This window comes from Aotus nancymaae, unplaced genomic scaffold (assembly GCF_030222135.1).
Source record: "Aotus nancymaae isolate 86718 unplaced genomic scaffold, 86718_ANA_hifiasm-v0.15.2.pri h1tg000007l, whole genome shotgun sequence".
NCBI lineage: Eukaryota > Metazoa > Chordata > Mammalia > Primates > Aotidae > Aotus > Aotus nancymaae.
In genome coordinates this window covers 63,580,718-63,605,745 of record NW_026988418.1, presented here as the reverse complement: position 1 = coordinate 63,605,745, position 25,028 = coordinate 63,580,718, and the positions used below count along the sequence as shown (strand labels likewise).

At 36.0% G+C, this 25,028-nt stretch overlaps 1 protein-coding gene across 6 annotated transcripts in view; it reads left to right on the top strand.

Annotated features, from left to right (window-relative positions):
- RAP1A (RAP1A, member of RAS oncogene family) overlaps window positions 1-24,738 on the top strand; it is an 85,611-nt gene extending 60,873 nt beyond the window's left edge. For 5 of the 6 annotated variants that reach the window (XM_064372718.1, XM_064372720.1, XM_064372719.1 and 2 more), the window contains exons 3-8: window positions 1,644-1,712; window positions 3,799-3,855; window positions 9,906-10,046; window positions 12,297-12,440; window positions 17,206-17,321; window positions 20,497-21,179. In XM_064372718.1, the coding sequence (XP_064228788.1) occupies window positions 1,644-1,712; window positions 3,799-3,855; window positions 9,906-10,046; window positions 12,297-12,440; window positions 17,206-17,292 (498 nt within the window). In that variant the 3' untranslated portion in view covers window positions 17,293-17,321; window positions 20,497-21,179. Of the gene's footprint in view, window positions 1-1,643; window positions 1,713-3,798; window positions 3,856-9,905; window positions 10,047-12,296; window positions 12,441-17,205; window positions 17,322-20,496; window positions 21,180-22,629 lie in introns of those variants that run through there. The other variant, XM_012468151.3, reaches the window with a different exon arrangement.
- Window positions 24,739-25,028: the final 290 nt, after the last annotated feature.

Sequence of the window (25,028 nt, the reverse complement as noted above, 5' to 3'; positions counted from 1 at the left end):
AAACTTAGGAGAAGAGTACATCTTAGTATTGTTAGGAAGATGGTTTGACCTCAGGGAGCCTCTGCCTTGGACTGTATTTTGAGAACCTCTGTTCTAGCCTAAAGCATATTAGGAAGCCATATTAGACTGCCTTTTCTTTAAATTTTTAAAATTTTTATTTTGAATCAGGGTCTCCCCTTGTTGCCCAGGCTGGAGTGCAGTGACCTGATCATTACTCACTGCAGCTTCATGAACTCCTAGGCTCAAGCAATCCTCCCATCTTACCCACCCAAGTAGCTGGGACTCAGGTGCATACCACCAGCTCTGGCTAATTTTTAAATTTTTTGTAGAGACAAGGTCTCACTGTGTTGCCCAGGCTGGTCTCAAATTCCTGAGCTCAAGCAGTCCTTCTGCCTTGGCCTCCTGAAGTGCTAGGAGTACAGCATGAGCCACTGCACCCAGCATAGACTGCTTTTTATGTTTAAATTATGTGTTGTACTTAGAAGATGAGGTGATTAAATCTTTGATAAAAATGATTAAAGTTTTTGATGTGATTATATTTTGAGTTGCCTTTGAATAATAGAAGCTTAGTAGGAAAAAGCTTTACTATAACTCTTTAGCTCAAGCTAAAATAGTATATCAAATATTCCTCTGAGTAATTTAAATGTAGATAATCTCAATCCACATTCTTACCCTTGCTTTTTAGGCAATAATGTACCAGACCTTGTTTTAAAGTTATCTAACAAATATCTTAAAACCATCTTCTGTACTTTTTTTCACTTACTGAATGATAAATATGTATTTTCTAAAATGTGCTTTTAGGTAAATATGTATTTTCTAATATGTGCTTTTAGATACCTTCAAGATGAAAGTAGGTAATATCTGAAAAGGATGAGTGGGCAATATTTTCCAATGGAGAAAGTAAGGCTTTAGAATTAGGAAGATGTATGTTTGAATTTCAGCTGGCAAATAGGAAGAATAACTATTTCTGGGACAAATGTGATATTTGAATGTGGTTATAAATTAAAAGTGACTAGCTCAATGTCTGGAACATAATAGACTTTCAGTAAATTTAAATTTCCTTTTCTCTTTTTTTATCCATCACAATTTAGAAAGGCTTTTAAAAATTTAAGGCAGAAGCTGCTTGCAGTCCCAGCTACCTGGGAAGCGGAGACAGGAGGATCTCTTGAGTTCAGGAGTTCAAGGCCAGCCCAGGCAACATAGCAAAGACCCTGTGTTTAAAAAAAAAAAAAAAATTAGAACCTTCATCACTCCATTAAGGGCAGAGGGCATGGTATAAAAGTTATTATAGATCTATAAAGGGGCAGTAGGAGTTTAAATATTGATAATATTTTATTTTCTAATTCAGATATGTTATTTGCATCCTTGTATTTTAAAAGTTAAAGTAATTAACAGTGTATTGTCAGCATCAGTATTGATGACAGTTTTTAACATGACTACCTCCTTTCATAATAAATGTACTCTTAGTTATGGATATGTCCTTATATTGAAAGATAATAATGATGTTATATTTTACATTTATGTGTTTACCCAGAATTTTCACATAATTTCAATTAATCATTATAACTTGTGAGGTTAAGTAACATTCAAAGGAGTTGTTTCTTTAACTTTTTAATATTTCTCTTGTTTTTTTTTCCCCCTAGACAGTTCAGTTTGTTCAGGGAATTTTTGTTGAAAAATATGACCCAACGATAGAAGATTCCTACAGAAAGGTAAAATGTGAAACTTGTACACACATGCTTGCAAGTAGTTCCTTGTGATGTTAAAATTTGATCTGTAGATTTGCTTTTTGAAAATAGTTTTGAGAAATGATACTGGTATTGTGTATCTATTTTTAAAAGTTTCATCAAGATAGAATGTTTCTTACAGAATACTACTTCGACATTCAGAGCTCTGTGTTCTGTTACTGATTAGTGATTTATTTGTTCCTTAATGTGGACATTTTCCTGGTGGGGAATTTTAATATAGAAAAAAAATACATATAAATAGTAGGTGTGTTTTCAACTTACTCTTTTGTTACCAAAAATGAAGACCATCTTTGTGCTTGAAGTTATGCTTGAAGTTATCCAGTGACTGAAGATTTTTATTTTTGCCTAGTTTTATAAGTTTAAAGATATTTAATCTTTAGACTACTAAAAAATTAGAGTCTGTTTAATAGCATAGTGGGGTTACATGCCATATATTTGTCAAAACCCATAGAATGTACAATTACAAAAGCAAATTCTACTGTAAACTGTAGACTCTTGGTGATAACGATGTATTCATGTGGATTCATCAGTTGTAACAAATGTACCACTCTGGTACAGGATGTTGACAGTGGGGTGAGGGTATGTATCTGTGGTGGCAGGGAGTATGTGGGAAATCTCTGCACCTTCCCCTCAGTTTTGCTGCAAAACTAAAACTGCTCTAATAAATAAAGTCTATTTAAAAGGGGGAAAAATTAGGTACTTGATCTTGACAAAAAATATTCTATAGAAGACCAGCTAGAGTTATGGAAAATTTTCATTATTTTATTTCTCAAATATATTGGGTGGGGTAGAGTTATAAAAGACTAGTAACCAAGGATATTTTTTAAAAAGATTAAACTTTAATAGGAAATAATTTCTTTTGAAGATGTTTTTAGAATTTACCTTTAATAGTGCTCTAATTTTGTTGAATTAATTTGTTAGTTCATTAAACACTACTAGCAGAGCAGCTTCACTGTCTTCAAATTGGAAACAAAATTATGCTCTAGATACATCAAGAAACTATAGTCCTAATTCATTATTGGTTGAACATTCCCAGTTACAAATTTTTCAGATTACCATACTTGTCCCATAAGTGGTGGGGTGGATGGGTTTATGGTCCGACCAGTGGTGCTCCTCATTAATGTCTGATCTGACACAGAGGCATGCTTCTCATCAATGTCTGATCTGACACAGAGGCAGAGTTTAAAATAGTCTTTAGGTTAGCACATTTATTTTTAGAAGACAGTGTTGTTTTACTGAAATTTCCCTAAAATAAGTTGCTAGTTAGAGCTTTAACTGCAAAGCAAGATCTGTACCTAAAATTCTAAAGGACTAACACTTCTTAACCCCTTTATTAAAAGTTTTCTAAACAACTGATAGTTGATACTTTCTTTAGAACAACCTTCTCTTCTTTTATAAGACCAGTGAGTAAATGGAACTCAGTATATAAAATTTCATCTTTTATATAGAGCTTTTCTAGAAAAGTGCCTTTTTCTTAAAGTCTTGAGGCCTGTGTGAACTCAGTGCTATTTATTTTAGTACTCCTATGTTTCTTTTATGTCTTAAATCCAAATTTTACTATGTATGTAATTTTCTGCATATTTTAGTAAAATTTTAACAACTGTAACATGCTAAGTTGGCAAGATTTTCTTTACCCCAAAGTCTTCTTGTGTGCATTTTGAGCCATTTAATATTTTTGTACTTTGTTTTATTTGGAGATAATATAAATATACATAATACTTTTTTCTGTTGGGACTATACTTGTTTGTTGAAGTTTTTCTTAAATTCCAAAATACGACTTTTGCCTTTAATAAGAACAAATAAGAATCATTACAGAGGTCAGAAAATATCTAAATTCAGCATTAACCATCATAGCTTCTGTAATATTAATAGACTGTTCTTCAGACCTCTTTTCTTTATTGTGGTACCAAGTTTACTCCCAGCCATTATAGCATATTGCTGGAGAAAGGCTTTGTATTTGTTAATAGATACTTTGATAGAAAAGGTGGGAAGAAGACAGAATGACATTTCGATGTACTTTTTAATTTTTTTCTTTTTTTTGCCCCTACAGCAAGTTGAAGTTGATTGCCAACAGTGTATGCTCGAAATCCTGGATACTGCGGGGACAGTAAGGATGTTTTCTCGTTTTTTGATAGATTTTAATTTGTGAGCAGGTTTTATCATCTGAATAATTAGGAGTAAAAGGAATTCCGATTAAGAAGAAATTACCTGAACGGAGGGATTCTTAAGTGTATGAAATCAGCTGTGATGTAGTTGATGCTCACACATCACAAAGCTCACCTAGACAATCTCTGTGTTGGGTTTCTTCCTACACTGAGGTAGGGGTTATGCTATCAGTGATCTTTTTAAATGTATTTTAAATTTAGAATTTTAGTTAATATTTGTATTTCTGTGGATTTAAATAAGACCTTGGATCTTGGCACTGTAGTCATTAATTTTTTATAATTTTTTATTTTCACTAGCATTTTGACATCTCAAGGATTATTTTGAGCCTCCTTTTTCTAATCTTTAAATGAGTATAATGACATTAATACATTATAAGGTGTTTGTGATAAGCAAATGACATAATAATTATAAATCATTTGGCATAATGTCTGTTACACAGTATGGAATTGTGTATTTTCTTTTATTCTTCTTAATCTTCATTAATACCATCACCTTTATTTATTTTTTTGAGATGTAGTCTCACTCTGTTGCCCAGGCTGGAGTGCAGTGGCATGATCTCAGCTCACTCACTGCAACCTCCGCCTCCCAGGTTCACGTGATTCTCCTGTCTTAGCCTCCCGAGTAGCTGGGATTATAGGCGCATGCCGCCATGACTGGCTAATATTTTGTATTTTAGTAGAGGCGGGGTTTTACCTTGTTGCCCAGGCTGATCTCGAACTCCTGAGATCAGGCATTCCACCCACCTCAGCCTCCCAAAGTACTAGGATTACAGACATGAGCTACTACACCTGGCCTTATAATTTTTTATTAATAATGATGGTTTCCAATTATACTGCCACACAAAATACATGCATTAAGCAATCTTTGCTTTTCTTTATTTTTCTCCATACACATAGACTTGATGCATTAGACAATTCCTAGCTTTAAAATGGATGAGGTTTTTTTTTGTTTTTTATTTTTCTTACGAGACAGGGTCTTTCTGTCACCCAGGCTAGAGTGTAGTGGTGCAGTGATAGCTCACTGCAGTCTCCTGGGCTCAAGCAATCCTCCTGCCTCGCCTCCCAGGTAGCTAGAACTACAGGCATGTACCATCACTCCCGGCTAATTAAAAATAAAAATGTGTAGAGGTGGGTTCTCACTGTGTTGCCCAGGCTAGTCTCTCAAACTCCTGGTCTCAAGTGATCTTCCTGCCTCTGCTTCTGAAAGTCCTGGGATTACAGGTGTGAGCCATTGCGCTTGGCTGGTAGGCTTAAATGTTATAAGTTGTTTAAAATTCAGCACAAATTTTTTCACTATAATTTTTATAAATGTTGGAAACATTGCAGATAGTTCAAAAAAGTATGTAAGCAAATTGGAGTGGTTATATACAACAATATAGCACTAATTATACTATATTTTTCCAATCTTTTTTGGGAAAATGGATCTTAACTCTTATCAGTGAGCTTTGCCCTCATAGCAAACTTCTGGTAAAGGCCTTCTGAAACTACATCTTATATCAGTTGAATCAAGCTGTCTCTCCCTCTTCCCACCCTCCTGCTCTCTAATGTTTTTAGCTTCTGAATCAGCAAAATTCCCCTTTGTTTCCAGAAACCCCAATAGCTAAAAAGAATACTTTCTACTTTTTTTTTTTTTATCATATCCACAGTGTACAGGCATTCTTTCTTCTTTCTCTGTCCAAATTGTAAGAAGGAAGTTCTCCATCACAGAGATCTTTACTTTGTGCTATCCAGTATTGTGTCTGTCTCCCATCGTAGCACTCAACATGCTGATATAATGGCCTGTTTGCTTGTCTGTGTCCCCAGTGCCTTGCATAAAACTTTGCAAACAGCTGCTGCTTGTTAATCTTGTCAAAATCACTCCTTACTCTGAAGATTTTTGTGCGCACTCTCTCTCTTTCTCACTGCTTCAATCAGAATTCTTAGTGATTTTACTATCCATGTAGAATCTATGTGGATTATTATAGATGATCTACTACCCTGACCTGGCCTGTCAGTTCCTTGATGTCCGTCGTACTTTTAAGCCATTCATAGCATGGTTTTATAAAACTATGTGATTACCAATAACTATAATACCTCCTTAATCTAATTTCCAAGCATCTTATCCTCCACTACTCACTACTTCTTTCTTTATCCATCTCACTTCCTCTTTTTGTTTTGTTTCGTTTTTTTGAGACAGGGGCTCTCTCTGTCACCCAGGCTGGAGTGCAGTGGTATGAACATAGATCACTGCAGCTTCAAACTCACAGGGTCAAGAAATCCTCCCACCATAACCTTCTGAGTAGCTGGACCTACTACAGGTGCACACCACCACACCTAGCTTTTATTTTATTTTTATTTATTTATTTTCATAGAGACAGGGTCTCACTATGTTGCCCAAGCTGGTCTTGAACTCCTGGACTCAAGGGATCCTCCTGTCTTTGGCCTCCCAAAGTGCTGGGATAACAGATGTTAGCCACTGTACCCAGGCCATCTCATTTCTTTTAGTGCCCTTCAACTTCATTGCCATCTGTAGTCCATTTATCCTAACATCTTTTTATTATCTTTTATATCTTCAACCCCCTCTGCATATAGCTTCAGGTTCACAGTCCATCATTTATAATTCTCTTAAGTATATCCTCAACTCCCTTGACTTTTCAGCAGCCTTTGACTCAGTTCATCACTGCCTTTTACTGTAAAACCTTTATTCATTTGGCTTCCAAGAAACAATACTTAGCTAATTTTCTCCATCTCATTGGTTACTCCTAAGTCTCCTTTCCTAATTCCTCTTTATCTCCCCTACCTCTTAATGTTGGAGGGCCTCAGGGTTCAATACTTGCACTTCTCTTTTCTATCAACACTGCTTTGGAGCTCTTTCGTTGCATGGTTTTAAATAGTCTGTATGCTGATAAATACTAACTTTATAACTCTCTCTGTGTTAGGCCATTTGCATTATTGTAAAGAAATACCTGAGTCTGGGTAATTAATGAAGAAAAGAAGTTTAATTGGTGCATGGTTCTGCAAGCTGTACAAGCATAGTTTCAGCAGCATCTGCTTATGGTGAACACCTCAGGAAGCTTACAATCATAGTGACAGGCAAAGGGAGTAGGTGTTTCACATGTCAGAAGCAGGAGCAAGAGAGAGGGGGCCACACAATCAGATCTCATGAGAACAGAATCATGAGGATAGCACCAAGCCATTCATGAGGGATCCGTCTCTATGACCCAAACATCTCCCACAGGCCCCACCTCCAACATTGGGGATTACATTTCAGCATAAGGTTTGGAGATGACAGACATACAAACTATATCCCCATCTCTTATTTCTTTTCTGAACGTCAAACTCCTATTCTAACTGCCTCTTCAATATCTCTTTTTGTATGTCTAGTAAGCATCTCAAACATAACATGTCCAAACTGAACTCCTGATACCCTTTCCCTGACCTGGGTCTTTCCAATCTTTCCTATCTCAGTAAATAGTATCCTTTTAGTTGGTTATGTCTGAAACCATGGAGCCATCTTTGACTGCCTTTTTTGTTATGTTCTGTGTACATCCAAACTCTCAGAAAACCCTGTTGGCTTTACCTTTAAAACTTTACCCAGAACTCAGCTACCACCACTAGAATCTAATGACACTATCTATCTCGGTCTAAACAGTTGTCATTTCTCAGCTGGATTATTTCAATAACCTCAAAACTGATCTCCCTGCTTTTCTTCCTGACACCCTTCAGATTGTTCTCAACACAGTAACCATTACAATCCCACTTAAATGTAAGTTGGATCATGTCTTCCTCAGCTTAAATTATGCGTTAAGCTCAGAGTAAAAGCCAAAGTCGTTATTACATTTCCCTAAAAGGTCCAAATGAGATCTTCTTTCTCTCTGTTCCTTCTCTGGCTCCACCTCCTGTACTCACCCACTAGGTAACAATGTTTCAGTGAATCCAGCCTCCTTACAGCTTCTCATATACTTTAGACATGTTTCCTCTTGGGGCCTTTGCATTTGCTCTTCCCTCTGCTTGGGGTACATTTCCTTCACATAACCATGGAGCTTACTCCCTCACCTCCCTCAGATCCTTGCTCAGATATTACCTGTGAGGCCTTCCCTGAGCTATAACATTTATTACCAGCTTGCATACTTGATTTTTGTCTGTCTCCATGTGCACTCCTCCAGGGCAGAAATTTTTTGCCTCTCACAATCACTGACAATATCCTTAGGGCTACAGCAGTGTCGGTGGATATTTATCGTGAATGGATGAAACTTGTAGAAACTTGTAGAATGTCTTTAAGAAGGAGGTTGGCATTCTCAAAAGAAGACGCCAACCACAGCAGTTCTGTAAGGACTGTTCTTAAACTGGATTTTCAGAACTCAGTTTGCCTGTGTGTTTATTCTTTTGATTTAATAAGAAGCAAAGACCATAATCTCTAGAGAACATCATAGAAATAGTATTGCTAGTATTTGTAGCACTTACATTTGTAAGTAAATTCATTTATTATATAAATATTTAGACAATGGCAGAATATAATTGGTTACCACAGTGGTGCAATCCTGGAATACAAAAACTTAATAAATGAAGAATCCAGGAAACTCCCAGTTTTTACATCTTTCTCAGAAAATACCCTGGCAGCAGTATAAAAAGGTTAGCCATATTCCTGTGGCACACCAAAGCCTAGAATTTGAAGCTGGGGAAATGATAGAGTGGTAGCATAGCTAACTCCCTGGAATACAAGAAAGAGTTCATCAGCCAGAGTAGAGCAACCAGAACTATTTTAGATGTAATAGACAAAATAGAGGCAGTGGTCATGGGGAGAAGGGAAGCCAGGACAGCAAAAAACTTAAAAAACCTTGTGGATTTAGGTCTTTTATGTTTAATGCATCCAAAGGTAAAAAGATCTAAGATGTACCGTTTATTTAATATAAAGACCCAAGATACATACATTTTTAATATTCTGCCATATGTGCTTTAAAAATAATATATATAAAATCCCAAAACTTTTTAAAAATAAGATTTTGTCTTGTATTAACATTGATAGTTACAACATACAGTAATGATTGTCACCAAATGAAAGGAAGAAAGCTTAAAATTAAAACAAATAATTTTAATTTGGTGTTACTGAAGCACAGTGACTGAATGTTAACAATTAGTAAATTTAACTAAAAGGTATAGTCATTGCGCTATTCTCACATCTTTTCTAAAGGTTTGGTATGAGTTGGGGAATGAAAATACATGAGCAAGCTCTTTTTTTTTTTTTCGAGATGAAGTTTCACTCTTGTTGCCCAAGCTGGAGTACAATGGCATGATCTTGGCTCACTGCAACCTCCACCTCCCAGGTTCAAGCAGTTATCCTGCCTCAGCCTTCTGAGTAGCTGGGACTACGGGTGTGCAGCAGTATGCTGGGATAATTTTGTATTTTTAGTAGAGGCGAGGTTTCACCTTGTTGGTCAGACTAGTCTGGAACTCCTGACCTCCGGTGATCCACCTGCCTCAGCCTTCCAAAGTCAACGTTGGGATTACAGGCATGAGCCATCACGCTGGCCATGAACAAACTTTTATAAAAAGAGTTTATTGGCTATGAGGATGATAAAGTCTTGCTCTGCCCTGAGAATATAAAAAGAAAGATGATAAAATCTGCTAGTAGAGATATTGATGCTGGATGATTAAGTTATAGTTCAGTATTGGTCTTATAGCTCAGATTGTTTACACTTGGGCAGTAGTTGTGTCATAAATTTGCAAATAAAATTATTTAGGATCAAAATTAAGATCTGTTTCTAAAAAGTTATATACGGTTCTAAATCACACAAAAGCAAATTAAAATGGTTAAGAATTCCTTTTAATTCTACAATTTATTGTCATTGTTTCTAGTCACCTAGAAAGTTGCTAGAAACTGTGTTATGTCTTGTTTTCTGTCAGGATAGCAAGTAATAAAAAATGTAGCTCACTTGTAATTATTCTGTTTTAAATTGTTCTAGTATACATTCAAGAAATTTATATATTTATAATTGCATATTTTTTATCATAGGAGCAATTTACAGCGATGAGGGATTTGTATATGAAGAATGGCCAAGGTTTTGCACTAGTATATTCTATTACAGCTCAGTCCACGTTTAATGACTTACAGGACCTGAGGGAACAGATTTTACGGGTTAAGGACACAGAAGATGTAAGTATTTTTTTTCTCTGTAAGATGTACTGCTATCTCTTTGTGGCCAAATAAAAAAGTGCCTGTTTTCTCTATCAGTAGAGGATTTGGAAGCTATCTACCGCATGCCTGACAGAGCCCGTGTGACCAAAAATATTTTTAACTTTCAAAATTAACTTAGAAGTTATGTAGTGAGATGTTTAGAAAATGAGGACATATGTGATAAAATACCCATTGTGCTATGGGCTAAAAAGTGCAGTAGAGGAAAAAGAGGAGTCAAAGAATACTTCATAGAAGTGGTACCGAGTCGAGCTTTGAAAGGTGGTAGTTATGTCAGAAACAGTGTTCAAAGAATATTATTAAGATCCATAATGGTGTGTTTTTATTTCTAAAATTTCATTGGTATAATTATTACATGCAGTTTTTTTCCTTTAAAATTATGTTAAAGATTTTAGTTAACTGGATTTAAAAAATTTTTGTTTCAGAAATCTTGTCTTAATTGTTGAATAGCATTGTTTTTGTGTTCGTGTCTTTTTTTTGGCAAAACAAAATGTGTATTTCATACATTTACCTCAGTTTTGAACCACAGAGAGTTCTTTTTCAGTTGTATAAATCAAGATTTAAAATTTCAATTGTACCTTTCTGGTTTTGTGTGTACTAATTATTAATGGGAGCATATAAATTTTCTCAAGGCACTTAACCTTGGGTAATATTATAGGGAGGAGGGATTTATAAAATATGACTCATAACCAGCTGTAACCAATGAATGGTTTTTTTCCTTTTAATGACTAATTTATCCAAGAGAGTTTTGTTTTCATAGGCAATTATGTGCAGATTGAGCTCTGGTAATGTTAATCCCTTTGTTCCATGTAATAAACTAAAAAAGATGGAGTTGTAGATGCCTAGTGTGTTTAATCTAACTCACGATAATTGCCTATTTTTAGGTAGAAGGTCCACTATGTTCCTTAATTTTTTTTTTATAGTGTCCATCACCTCAAACAAATTACTTTGTTCGCTGGACACCTTTTAACTAAGGAAGTTAATACAGTTAGTTAACTGCCTGTTTTACTGGAAGTAGGGAGTTTTTGGATGGATGTAGCCAAGCATATATAGTGTGGAGAAAAGAGGAGCACATAGCTACTTTGTGGTTTTATTTTTATTGTTAATCCCCCTTAACATTTAATCTAAATAGATCTTCAAATCTAGATGTCAAATGCAGAAGTAGAACCTATTGTTAATATCTTTATCTTGCCACTACTTTTGGCATCTGTTTTAAACCAGTTAGGGCGGCTGGGCGCGGTGGCTCACGCCTGTAATCCCAGCACTTTGGAAGGCCTAGGTGGGCGGATTGGCTGAGCTCAGGAGTTCGAGACCAGCCTGGGCAACACGGTGAAACTGCGTCTCTACTAAAATACAAAAATTAGCTTGGGATGGTGGCATGCGCCTGTAGTCCCAGCTACTCGGGAGACTGAGGCAGAAGTATCACTTGAACCGGGGAGGCAAGAGGTTGCAGTGAGCCGAGATCGCGCTGCTACACTCCAGCCTGGGCAACAGAGTAAGACTCCGTCTCAAAAAAAAAAAAAAATTAGGCCCACTGACTTTATTCTTTTCTGTTTTGTAGGAGATTCCTTTTCCTTCAGGTTTTTCTACTTGAAATTCAGCAATTAGTAGTGGTCCACAAGAGAATTTGGGGGTTATATTCTGTGTGTGTGTGTGTGTGTGTGTGTGTGTGTGTGTGTGTGCGCGCGCGCACGCGCGCGTCAGGGTCTTGCTCTGTCATCCAGGCTGGAGTGCAGTGGCACAATCATGGCCCACTGCGTCTACCTCCTGGGCTCAAGTAATCTTCCCACCTTAGCTCCCTGAGTAGTTGGGACTACAGGTGTGTGCCACCCTGCCCAGCTGATTGTATTTAAATTTTTTAGTAGAGACCAGGTCTCACTATGTTACCCAGGCTTGTCTCAGGCTCCTGAGCTCAAGCAATCCTCCTGGCTCAGCCTCCCAAAGTCCTTGAATTACAGGCGTGAACCACTGGGCCTGGCCAGGATAATATTCTTAAAATAATTTAGCATATCCATGTAGTAGGATCTCTTCCATATTTTTTGGTCTCTTCTTCCTTCACCTCTTCCCCTCAGCATACACTTTTTGTTACTACTTGGTGAAGCTTGCAATCTTAACTAATCCATTTCAGTAAGTGGCAGATAATTGCTTATTCATTAAAAAAAAAAAAAGACTAAGTGTTATTGCTCATTTTATGTTTTTTTCTTCCCACAGGTTCCAATGATTTTGGTTGGCAATAAATGTGACCTGGAAGATGAGCGAGTAGTTGGCAAAGAACAGGGCCAGAATTTAGCAAGACAGTGGTGTAACTGTGCCTTTTTAGAATCTTCTGCAAAGTCAAAGATCAATGTTAATGAGGTAACCTACAACTGCTGGGCAGCACAAACAAGTGCCTTTTTAGTTTGCTTTAAGTTAACAGCCAGACTTTTAAGACAAAATTTTCATGTTTTAAGCAATCTTGATTCTATCATGTTATAGGAAACACTAAGTAATTCCTAGAAACTGTATTTTTTAGCTTACATGAGGCCACTTTGATGGCTGTATGAGAACAGTTAAATTTAGCTTATTGTAAAAGAGGAAGCTAGAATCGAAGAATGTGTATAAAGTCCTGCTAAGCCGCTAAGTGATATGTGATAAAGTGGTGTGTAAAAATTGTTACATCACCCTTATATTGTAAGAATTATTTATCCAGATTTCTATAAATAGGTTGTAAAGTCAAGTTGGAAAATAATATGTGGAGGTAGTTACACAGAAGGATGTGACTACCTTCGTGGATATCACAGAATTGTGTTATGAGTCTTCCTCACCTTTGGGGCATGATTCAAAGTAGGTAATCTGTGTGAGTATGGACATGTACCTGGAATTCACTTAGACTGTTAGGCCTGATACAGGAGGTGCACAAGGCTTTTTTAGGGAGTGTGGGTGTGGGGTCACTGAGTTAAGCACTCCGCTATCTTGAAAACATACCTGTGGACGAGAATACTTACTTAGCATAATAAGCTGCATGCCTGGGTGTAAAAGGCCAGTAGTTTACTAGTTTACTGGGCTCCTAAAAATTTAGTACAATTTCCAACTGTCTCCACCAGTCAACCTTAAAAAGTTCCCTTGCTTTTGTTTACTTTACCATAAGCCTTTTTAAAAAATAAAAACAAAACAGAGTAGGCTTCTTTCCTGCCCTTGTTTGCCATTTATAGCATTACTCGTAATCAGTTAGAATTCAGATCACTTAACTACGTAGGTGAGAGTGAGAGTGGGGTAAGTTATGAGTCCTCTGTTTTTGCTTGCTGTTCCTCTCTGGCATGTGGTTCTGCTGATCACTTTTTCTTGACTGATATGCCTGTAGACTATTATCTGACTTTTTAAAATGACCAAGTTACTTTAAACACCTGGCAGGTAAAAAAAATTAAGCTTGCTTCAACTTCTGTATTTTACAGATAATCAAGAATGCCATTGCTTGCTTTTTTATGTGAAACCATTTTTAACAAGTATATAAAAAGCAAGAAATTTATAAATTTTATTTATTCAGTAAACACTAGCTATTATGTGTCTGGCACTGTGTCAGGCCCACAGGTAACAGTCACCCAGACTGACAATATTCCTGCCCTAAAGAAGTTTGCACCCTACTGGGGGAACAAGTCTTTCAACAATAATTAAAGAAAAAAAAGTATTTTGATAAAGAATGTGTTAGGGCCGGGCGTGGTGGCTCACACCTGTAATCCAAGCGCTTTGGAGGCCAAGGCGGGTGGATCACCTGAGGTCGGGAGTTCAAGACCAGCCTGACCAACATGGTGAAACCTCGTCTTTAAAAAGAAAAAAGAAAAAAAAAAAAAAGAATATGTTAGAATTAGTGAATCTGTTTCGCTAGCAGAATGGTGATATGAGGTCACCACCTGCAAGATAATTGGCCTTAAGAGATGTGGTTTCTTGCTGTCCTTGTCCTTACCTCCATGGGACCCAAAAACCAAGTTCATCAGGCTGCGGTGGGGCTGGGTTGGGCCTGGGTCCAGTGCATAGGACTTCTCCCTTTGGGATCCAGAGGGCAGTGTAATATATGTTTGTGAGAATCTACATGCTATTAAACTTCTTCCAGTCAGCAGAGATACTTTTTCATAGCAGTCTTGTTAAAGCAGAGAGTTTATAAACGAGGGTTTATAAAAACAAACATAGAAAAACCATAAAATGAAATGCATTAGCCATCTCAAGAATCTTTACTTTTTGGAAAACATACAAACTTTATGCTCAGTTCTTGAGAGTGGGGAGAATGGAGCAGATAATTTGAGTTTTCAAAAATATTTTTCTCTTTATAATCTGATAATCCAGCTACAAGATTCCTTTGATAGTTAATAGTTGCTCACACAACTTTTGCCTTGTAAATTTTTTTGTGATTTTCGAATGCCTGAAGTATAGAGTAATACTTTCAAAAATTCACCTCTTGGCCTTAAATTTGAAAACAGACAAGGATATATATATAAAATATATATATATAAACGTTTTTTAAAACTCTTATTCACACCACTTTGCAATGTTCTGAAAATAATGTATGGCTATACCAGAATCACAGTAGTCTTAATCAAGAATTAATTGTTCTTTGCTGAGGCTGGAATAGTAATTGGAATCAAGACATCCCAATTTAGGAACGGGAGAGGGATTGAGAAACTCTATTCTGTGTTCCCTTTAGATTTTTCTATAGTTCAGAGAGATGAGGAAGAACCTAGGCTGGGGCCTTTCAGCATTTCTAACCAAATATTATAGTTCGAACTTGTCCTCATCACTGAACCATCTGCTGCTGTGAGGTAGGCAATGTTTTCCAAAGAAATAATTTAGAATAATACTACAAAAATTAGTTACCTTTCTGTATAATACCAGGAACCAGAAACTGGCGAGTATGAAGAAACTGAAATAGAAACTACGTGTAATTTTGATGAACTTACTGTTTTAGTTTACTTTTATTTATTTTTTTTATATTATAGCTTATGCACTGAGTGTAGGGAACCAATGAAAGCCCATTTGTGGCTTAAGCACACTGAGTTCTTGAAGTTTCCAGAGTTTTGAAACAACTTGGACTTCAGAGTTGTAAAACTACAGTTTTGTTTGTAAATTCTGTTTTCAGACTTTCTTTAGAAATGAGATAACAGGGTTAAATGATTTGAAGAGGATGGGAGTGGGAAGAATGGAGCAGAAAGAAAAGAATTTAAATGAGTCACTTTTGTAGCTTTGAATAAATCATTCAGGTTTTTTTTTTCCTTTTTAACAGTTTAATTTAGTCTTGTAATCTGGAACATTTAAAAAAAGTAAATAGGTAATTATCATTTTAAAGAAATATAATTGTTTATCATCTATCTTAAATGTAGATCAATAATTTAAAAATATTTTACTCTTAAAATTTACTCAAAAGTTATAAGAACAATAAAAGGAATTTCTGTTTACCCTGCATCAGATTCACCGATTACTAAAATTTTGCCACTTGTTTACAGAAATCACACTTCTTTACTCCTAAATATTTCGATGTATATGTATCCTCAGATCAAAGACATTGTCTTACACAACCACAGCACAATTATGAGAATCATAAAAATTGATGACAGAGTCTGTGTTTGTTATATATTCAGATTTTACTAGTCATCCCTGTAATACTCCTTAAAGTCATCCATTTTTTAATATACTTCTGCAAAGAACTATTTATTCCAGATTAGTAACAGTAAGGGACTTCCGTGATATTTGTTTTTAATTCCAAATCATTAGTAAGTGTTGTATTTCATAGCAAAGCTTATCTGTTTCTTGTTTTAATATTTGGCATCTGAATTAAAATTATCTGCTTTTATGAAATAAATAGCATTGTATTTTTGTCTTTGATACTTTGCACTTTTCATCCAAAAATGAATCCACAAGATTTATTAACAAACATTTAGGTGCAGTGGCTCACACCTATAATCCTAGCACTTTGGGAGGCCAAGGCAGACAGATCACTTGACCTTAGATGTTTGAGACCAGCCTGGGCAACATTGAGAAACCCTGTCTCTATGAAAAATACAAAAATTAGCTGGGTGTGGTGGTGCACACCTGTAGTTCCCAGCTATTTGGGAGGCTGAGGTGGGAGTATCGCTTGAGCCTGGGAAGTGGATGTTGCAGTGAGCCGAAATTGCACCACTGCACTTCAGCCTGGGTGACAGAACAAGACTGTGTCTCAAAATAAACAAACTAAAAACCACAAATATTTGTCATTTCAAGTCAAGGATTAGCAGACTTTTTCTACTTTTTACTTTAACCAAAATTAACATTTTTTAAAAAAAGCAAACAAAAATCATGTGCCTCTGCATGTGATACCTTGAAAGGGAGACAGTATCTCTTTTGTCCTATTTTAGACAAAAATGTATAACCTGGATCTAATCATGAGAAAACACCAGATAAACCCAAATCGAGGGAAGTTACTAGACTTTATTTTTCAGAAATGACAATGTCCTGAAAGACAAAGGCCAAAGAACTGTTCCAGATTTTAAAAAACTAAAGTGAGAGGAAATAAAATGCAGTGTGTAATCCTGGATGGATCCTGTCCTTGGAGGGGGAAGTACATTATTGGGGCAATTGACAAAATTGGAATTTGTTCTGTAGTTATGCAGAATAATGTGTCAATCCTTAAATGTCTTAAGTGCAATAACTGTATATGTTTATGTAAGTGAATATCTTTGTTCTTAGGAAATACTTATTAAAGGACTTAATAGTTAAGATCTCTCAGATGATTCAGAAAATAAATGTGTGTGTGTGTATATGTGTGTGTGTGTGTAAAGTAAAAGTGGCAAAATGTTACTAATTGGTGAATCTGGGAAGAATATGCCAAAGTTGTTGGTACCATTTTTGCAACTTTTCTGTAGGTTTGAAGTTTTTACTATTTTTCACTACCAGTTCTTATTCTTGATTTGATGTTGAATACCTAGGAGTAAGGGCGTTTCCTTCATTATAAATAGGTAAGTCCTGCTTTACCCTGACTGAAAGTCAGCAGAGCCTTCTAAGAAACCTGACTTTAAAAGAAGCAGAATGCAGATCTAAGAGCAGAGTAATTCTTACCAGAATTGTTTGTGGAAAAAAGTCTTAAAAGTTGGTTAAGTACTTTTTTTCTTGTTTTTAGATATTTTATGACCTGGTCAGACAGATAAATAGAAAAACACCAGTGGAAAAGAAGAAGCCTAAAAGGAAACCATGTCTGCTGCTCTAAGCCCATAGTCAGCAGCAGCTCTGAGCCAGGTAAGATGCTAAAAGCAGAACAAGTACCTTTCTCATCCTCTTATTTTGGGTTTTTCCAGACTTTAGCCACTTCCCATTTCATCTATTATGACATTTCTAAGTTTCCGTAACTTGTAAATGTGATTTATAACTTGTAGGTTAACTGTTGGATAACTCGACCTCTCCCCTTGAGCTAAGCTTTCTGACAGCAAGGACCGTGTCTGTTTTTCTTGCCACTGTGTCCCCAGTGCCTGATACAGAGTTGGATATTAAAAAATAGTGGTTGAATGAATAGAACACTTTCCTAGATGACTCTCAAATTCATGCTGAATTGAAGTGAACCAGTAGTTGCTCTGAAACAAAAAGACATAAGTGTACATTTGGTGAATTACACCAAAGTGAACACACCCATGTATAACAACAGGAGTCACTCTTCCCCAAGTTAAATTAAAACTCTGCCCTGATTTCTAACTCCATGGATTAGTTTTGCCTTTTTTTGAACTTTACGTAAACAAAAACATAGTGTATTTTTCTGTGCCTGGCTTCTTGCACTCAAAAATATGTTTTTGGGAATTATTTATATTAAATGTAGCAGTAGTTCATTTTTGTTGCGTGAGAGTACTGGCAGTATGTTTATGTATTCTGCTATTGGTGTTCATCTAAGTTCTTTCTTTGGGGAAATTAGTATGAATAATTCTGTGCACATTCCTAGTTGACTTTGTGCACATGTGCATGCATTTCTGTTGGGTATATATCTAGGAATGGAATGGCCAGATCATATGCTATACGTATGGACAGCTTTAGTAGTTACTGCTAAAAAGTTTTTCAAAGTGGTCGTACCAGTTTACACACTCTCCAGTAGCTTTTGAGTTCCACATCCTCCCCAAAATTAGTGTTGTCAGTCTTTTTAACTTGACCCATTCAGGGAATGTGTGGTGGTATATCAGTGTAATTTTGATAGTCATTTTCCTCTCTGGTATGGATCAACTTCTTTCAAATAAAAGTTTCTATTTAGGCTTCTAAGTATTAGTTGACTTTTCTACTAGTTACTATTTTAGTTTCCACTAAGTGACCCCATTGAAAAGAAATTTATGACAGCGTGTAAGCTGACTGTCAAGACTGTGGGGACTGTTTTTCTTTAATGATGTATTTAAATCCCCTGAACATTTCTACTTCATCAATTCTATAAATAATACCATAAAAGAGTATTTTCATGGAGTGGATTTATTATGTAATTTGATGCTAATTGCATCGTTATTACTAAACTTGGTCTCCAGTCAGTGTAAACTGGTCCCACTGGAGAGTTGGTTATACTAACTCTCGTAAATCTCTTGGGTTCATTTAGTAGATTATCCCTTAAAACCTCCAAATTAACTAATATGTGTTTCCATAGAGATATGCATCTCTCTCTTAAGGGAAACACCTGAGTAATTGTAGCTCCCTTTTTAAATGAAGGTTTGTAGAGGAAATTACACAGAAAGGAGAAAGGGACGTGGGGATTATCTCTGGTAGTCAGATTTAAGAAAGACAGCATCTGGCTAAATGTTTGCTTTAGGCTTTTAATGAAATCTTAATTCGATAACTTTTTTTTTTTTTTTTTTTGAGATGGAGTCTCGCCCTGTCACCCAGGCTGGAGTGCAGTGGTGCAATCTCTGCTCACTGCAACCTCTGCCTCCCTGGGTTCAAGCAATTCTCCTGCTTCAGCCTCCCAAGTGGCTGAGACTTCAGATGCACACCACCATGCCTGGCTAATTTTTGTATTTTTAGTAGGGATGAGGTTTCACCACATTGGCCAGGCTGGTCTCAAACTCCTGACCTCAGGGTTATCTGATCCACCCACCTCAGCCTCCCAAAGTGCTGGGATTACAGGCGTGAGCCACCGTGCGTGGCCTTGATTCAATAACTTTAAATCATCAGTTCCCTGAAAGTGATTATTAAGATTACTGGTGTATGTGTTTGTTTAGGCAAGGGTGCAAAGATAGAGAAAATGAAGGCTCCAGTTCCAGTTCTTAAATACTGTGTTATTTAACTCTTTTATAGTTGACTGGCTCATTGACAGCTCATTATTATGGCTGGCCCTAGTTTAATTTTTAGTTCTCACAAAATATTCTTTTAGCTTATGTTTAAAGGAAAAGGTGCTATCTCTTGGCCTATTACAATTTTTAAAATTCATTTATGTGCACCCAACAATGTGACAGTGCCTTGTGAGTTTTACGTTAGAGAAGATAAATCTTGACCTAAATCTGGAGTAAGACTTTTATCCTGCTTGCATAAATTCTTAGACTCTGATGTGTAATAAAGTTTACTTAATAAGTCATCCAAGATCTCTGTTTGATAATGCCAAATAATAGTGACTTAGCAATCAGACTGCTTTGCAGTACATTTTACTGTGATTGTAGACTTGAAGTGCCACGTTGTTTCTATACTTGTAAAAGTACTGAAATACAGGGTAGATTTAAATAGAAATTATAAACCTTTTTAGTAAGAGTATATGAACCCTGAGGGCAGCTTATCTGTCCATAGCCTTTAGGCAAAATTGAATTGAATCATGTTAATCTCTTTTTTATATGTCCCAGTTTTAAAGACATCAGAGAAAATCATTATCAGGATTCTTCCTTTAACCTAATTCTTCTCTGTTGACAATAAGACTAACTTTGATTCTTCTGCCCTTGAATATGGGGATTAGCTCTCTCTGTATCATCTCTTGCCTTAACCTGTATTAGAAATGGTAATTCTAATATATAATCATAAAATGCTTGAATAAAGAATGTCTTATGGAAAGGTTTATGGAGGCAGGTGTTCTTTTCTTTAGTTAAAAAAAGGAAAGTAAAAATAAGATGGTAATGAGATAGAATAAAAATAGCATTGTTTTCCTCTGTACAGACAGGATTATCAGATGTAATGGGAAACACTAAATATAATTGAGTATAACTAAATATAACTGAGGATAACTAAAGTTGATCAATTATAGACTCCTCTCTTGTGAATTCAGTCTTCTATTTTTGATTTTTTAAAACATTTTTAAAGGGAATTTTAAGCACTGTTATTGTAGCTGTTTAGCATAATTTATTTCTCAAGTTATGATCAGCTAAACTCATTATTTTTTTACTTTATTGGATACCTGCTTGTTTAGTACCATCTTCTGACATCAAGAGATTAACCATACATATGTGTATATCTGTATCCAATGTTTTAGATTACAGGAATGAAGAACTGTTGCCTAATTGGAAAGTGCCAGCATTCCAGACTTCAAAAAATAAATCTGAAGAGGCTTCTCCTGTTTTATATATTATGTGAAGAATTTAGATCTTATATTGGTTTGCACAAGTTCCCTGGAGAAAAAAATTGCTCTGTGTATATCTCTTGGAAAATAAGACAATAGTATTTCTCCTTTGCAATAGCAGTTATAACAGATGTGAAAATATACTTGACTCTAATATGATTATACAAAAGAGCATGAATGCATTTCAAATGTTAGATATTGCTACTGTAATCAAATGATTTCATATTGACCTTTTTATCATGATCCTCCCTATCAAGCACTAAAAAGTTGAACCATTATACTTTATATCCGTAATGATAATATGAAATGTCCCCTCAAACTCATTGCAGCAGATAACTTTTTTGAGTCATTGACTTCATTTTATATTTAAAAAATTATGGAATATCATCTGTCATTATATTCTAATTAAAATTGTTTGTGCATAATGCTTTGGAAAAATGGGTCTTTTATAGGAAAAAAAACTGGGATAACTGATTTCTATGGCTTTCAAAGCTAAAATATATAATATACTAAACCAACTCTAATATTGCTTCTTGTGTTTTACTGTCAGATTAAATTACAGCTTTTATGGATGATTAAATTTTAGTACATTTTCATTTGGTTTGTGTGTTTTTGTTATTGTTTATAGATTTAAGGCCTTTATTTTATAATGACCACATTGTTTTAAATGCGACAGTAGCTCCTTTCTGCCTAGTATCTGCAGAACACTGGCTTTAAACTAAGTAAGTGGTGATTTCTCTAGAAACAGACCTTGCACTTTCTGTTCTAGATATATTTATTCCTACTATACAGTAAAATACATCAGACAACATAGAATAGTTTTGTATATTCTCTCTTGATCTTAAAGATTGTATCTTATTGAATAAAAATCCCACTGTATATTATTTTTATATGTAAAAAGATAAGTTTAATACTGTATCAGGGTTTAACTTTTACTATTTCAGATCTTCCACAGCTTGAAATTTCATCAAGGGAATCCTTTTGCCATTGTTAACTTGTTGGGTGTGAGTCCACCGATGAAGTGTTATGTGAAAAATTTCAAACTTGCTTTATAATAGTCTGAAGAATTTGAGAGAAATGAGAGAAAGTTAAAACACATAAAAGGAATGTGTTACTTTTGCTTCAACTATTTATGAGATAGTGTGGTAGTAGTAATGTGGAAGAGATTGCCGAGTTAAAATTTTAGCTTCCTATATAGTGGTGCTTTTCTTTTCCTTCCCAGTTATTTTCCTCTTATGAAAGATGGGGCTTAAGTAAGACATGGACCCAGGGTGATATTACTTATGTGATCTCTATAAAGAGAGGTAGAACAAAAGCTTGTTAGCCAGTTAAGTTCTAGAAAAGGAAAGAAGCAAGCTTAGGAAACCCTGTGCCTTGTGCCCAAATATTAAGGAGGAGACCAGTCCTAGAAAGTCTTAAGTCATTGCTCAGGGATCTCTTGATACTGTCTCTTTGCAACTAGGTATGAAGAAATGTTCATGCCTTGCTGAGATTTTCCAGGTATGTGGTCAGCCTGTCATTTACTGAATTGAAATTTTAAAATCAGGTTTTAAATGTTAAGCTCTGACCAACCTGAGAAAATGTTAAAGTGTTGTTTTGAAAAACTGGAAATTATTATAATTATTTTTAGTTTCTAATAAACTTCGTTATGTAACACTATCCTTTTACTGATCCAATTATGCATATGTCTGGGATTGAGGGGCCAAAACTATAGTACCTTTTAATGAAGCATTAGGGCCAGTTGTCAGGTCAGGGTGGCATCTTTTATTTTAAGGTCCTCTAAAGTCATTCTGCTTTAAAACACCCCTCAAACATTTCTTTGAACTTAAAATCATAGACAAACTTCTTATCAACCAGTAAAACTTTCTAAATACTATCTTGTCCCATCTATTGTGTAGTTATTTGCCAGATTAAATAGAAGCCATTTAATAAGACTAACTCCAGGTATCAGTCTGCTTGACTAGTAGCATAAACTCAGTGTCTTCTATTTTAGAATGTGGTGGAGAAAGATGACAGTTACAGATTCCTTTGTCACATCTTTTACAGTCCACTTGGGCTAAAGGTGGAACTTTCCAGTACACAGTGGTATGCAGAGCAGGACCAGCTGAAGTCAGATGTGCAAGAAAACCTATGGTTGCTGAACAAGATGAAAAGGTATCCTGTTAGAAAGTGAGATAGGTGTGTTTTTATATTGTCCTGATGTGAACTCCTTAGTCTTATTTCCAGAAGGGAAGGTACCTGAAAATAAATGTATTTTTATAGCTGAAAAATAAAAAAAAGAGTTTCTAGGATATTGTATGAATGTCAAATGACAAATGTCTAGAAACTGATTTCATTTAAGTATGTGTGGCTGTTTAAAATATAATGACTTTGGTTATATGAGTGACATAGAATTTAAGGAGGCTTGATGCCATAGTTCATAGTTTGCTTCAACGGCTTGGTGGTATCCCCCAACAGTCTGCTTTTAGAAATTAACAGTCAAAAATCCAGCTGTAATCTTACCCTCCACCAGGGGGAGCTTCAACATCGATTTTTTTTTTTTTTTTTTTTTTTTTTTTTGAGAGGGAGTCACTCCCCAGTTGCTGAGGCTAGAGTACAACGGAGCAATCTTAGCTCACTGCAACTTCCGCCTCCCAGGTTCAAATGATTCTCCGGCCTTAGCCTTCCAAGTAGTTGGGATTACAGGCATCTGCCACCACGCCCAGCTATATTTTTTGTATTTTTAGTAGAGTTGGGGTTTTACCATGTTGGCCAGGCTGGCCTCGAACTCCTGACCTCATGATTCACCCACCTCGGCCTCCCAAAGTGTTGGGATTACAGGCGTGAGCCACCGCGCCCGGCCCGGTTAATACTTAGATAAGCATTGAAGTAGCTATTTAAGTCCTAATCCATAAACACTGCATGGTTCACAAAGAGGCATAGAGATGCTCTCTCAAGAGTTTACAATCTAATGGGGCAGGGAAGATACCACAATTCATCAAAGGTATGAATAACACTGTAGTTTTCTGAACTGTGGCTACACGGGTAATTCTCTTAAGAACTTTTGGTGAAATACGGATGTTGGTGTGTTACTTTCTTTTCCCTCCAACTTTGAACTAATCCATGTTTGGCACCTTAATTTGCCATCATAAATGGCCACCATTTACTCCTCACTGAAACAATCTACTTCTTTGAGTTTATAATGTGCTTGGAGAAGTTAATACTCAGAAAAAATACTGACCTTTATTACCAACTTTATTAAAACAGGCTTGGAACATTTTTCTCCATTGAAGAATAGTATAAGACATTCTACATTTCCTGGACATGGCCAGTTTAAAATATTTTGCCACGTTATCCTCATAAATATGCATGTATGTCAGTTTATGTGGCTCAGTTTTGTCTTAGGGACTGAGAGACAGAAAGAGACATAAGGAATACCTTGATATTTTCCTTTGTAAACAATCACAGCAGAATGTTGGAAAACATAAAATATACTCTTATAAATTGTATGTCCATTGAAACCAAAGTGTGAAGAAATTGTCAGGTATTTGGAGGAGGAAAATAATTTGTAAAATAACCTTTTTAAAAATTTGGGTTTTGTACTTATTTAAGGTGCTAAATATGTGTTAAAATATCCCCTCTTGAATCAGCTCCAGGCTTAAAAGGGCAGAGTGGTTTGGATTCTTGTCCGGGGTCTGGAAAGAGCTCATCTTGCCAAGAGGGAAATGAATGTGAGCTTTGAGGCAGTCTAACTACCCAGCTTTTAGTATTTATGTTCCCCACAATGTAAAAACTCAAAGTTAATCTTGAAAATGTAGTTCAGACATTACTTTGATCATGGATTTTACTGCAATTTCATCTTGGGTTTGTTGACTGTGCAGTCCATTTATTGCCCTGTCTTGCTTAAATATTCTTGTTGAGAACAGCTGGAGGCTCTGACTGGGTTCATAGTTCTGTTTTCAGGGAAGGCAACATGGATTCTGTTTTATAGACATTAATGAGCTTTAAACGGGAATTGGGCGATGTAAGTTCTTTGGGCTTGTTGAGAAGCGGCCTCCTGTGGTTCTGGGCCCAAGGTGTAACATACATTTCCCACTAATTGCTTCTCTCAAGAAGCAAGAGATTGGCTGTTCGTCTTGAGGAAAAACCTTAATAAACCTTCCCATTTTAAACGGTGGTGTGACTCTTATTTTGAGCTGTTTTCAGTGAATTTTTTTAAAGCTTAACCATGTTCAGATTTTTGTGCTAAATGTTGTAGGGCATGCAAATCAGAACAGGACATGATCCTTATGGGCCTATCAACAAGTATTCGTTGCACTTCTGCTGCATGGCAAGTGCTGATCTGCTTGCTGGGGATACGACAGCAAATAGTAGCAGCCCGACTCAGATCCCTTTCCTCGTGGAGTTTTTATCTTTAGAAAATGGTAAAAGACAACTGTTGTGTAATGAGTGCTTCGAAAAAGAGT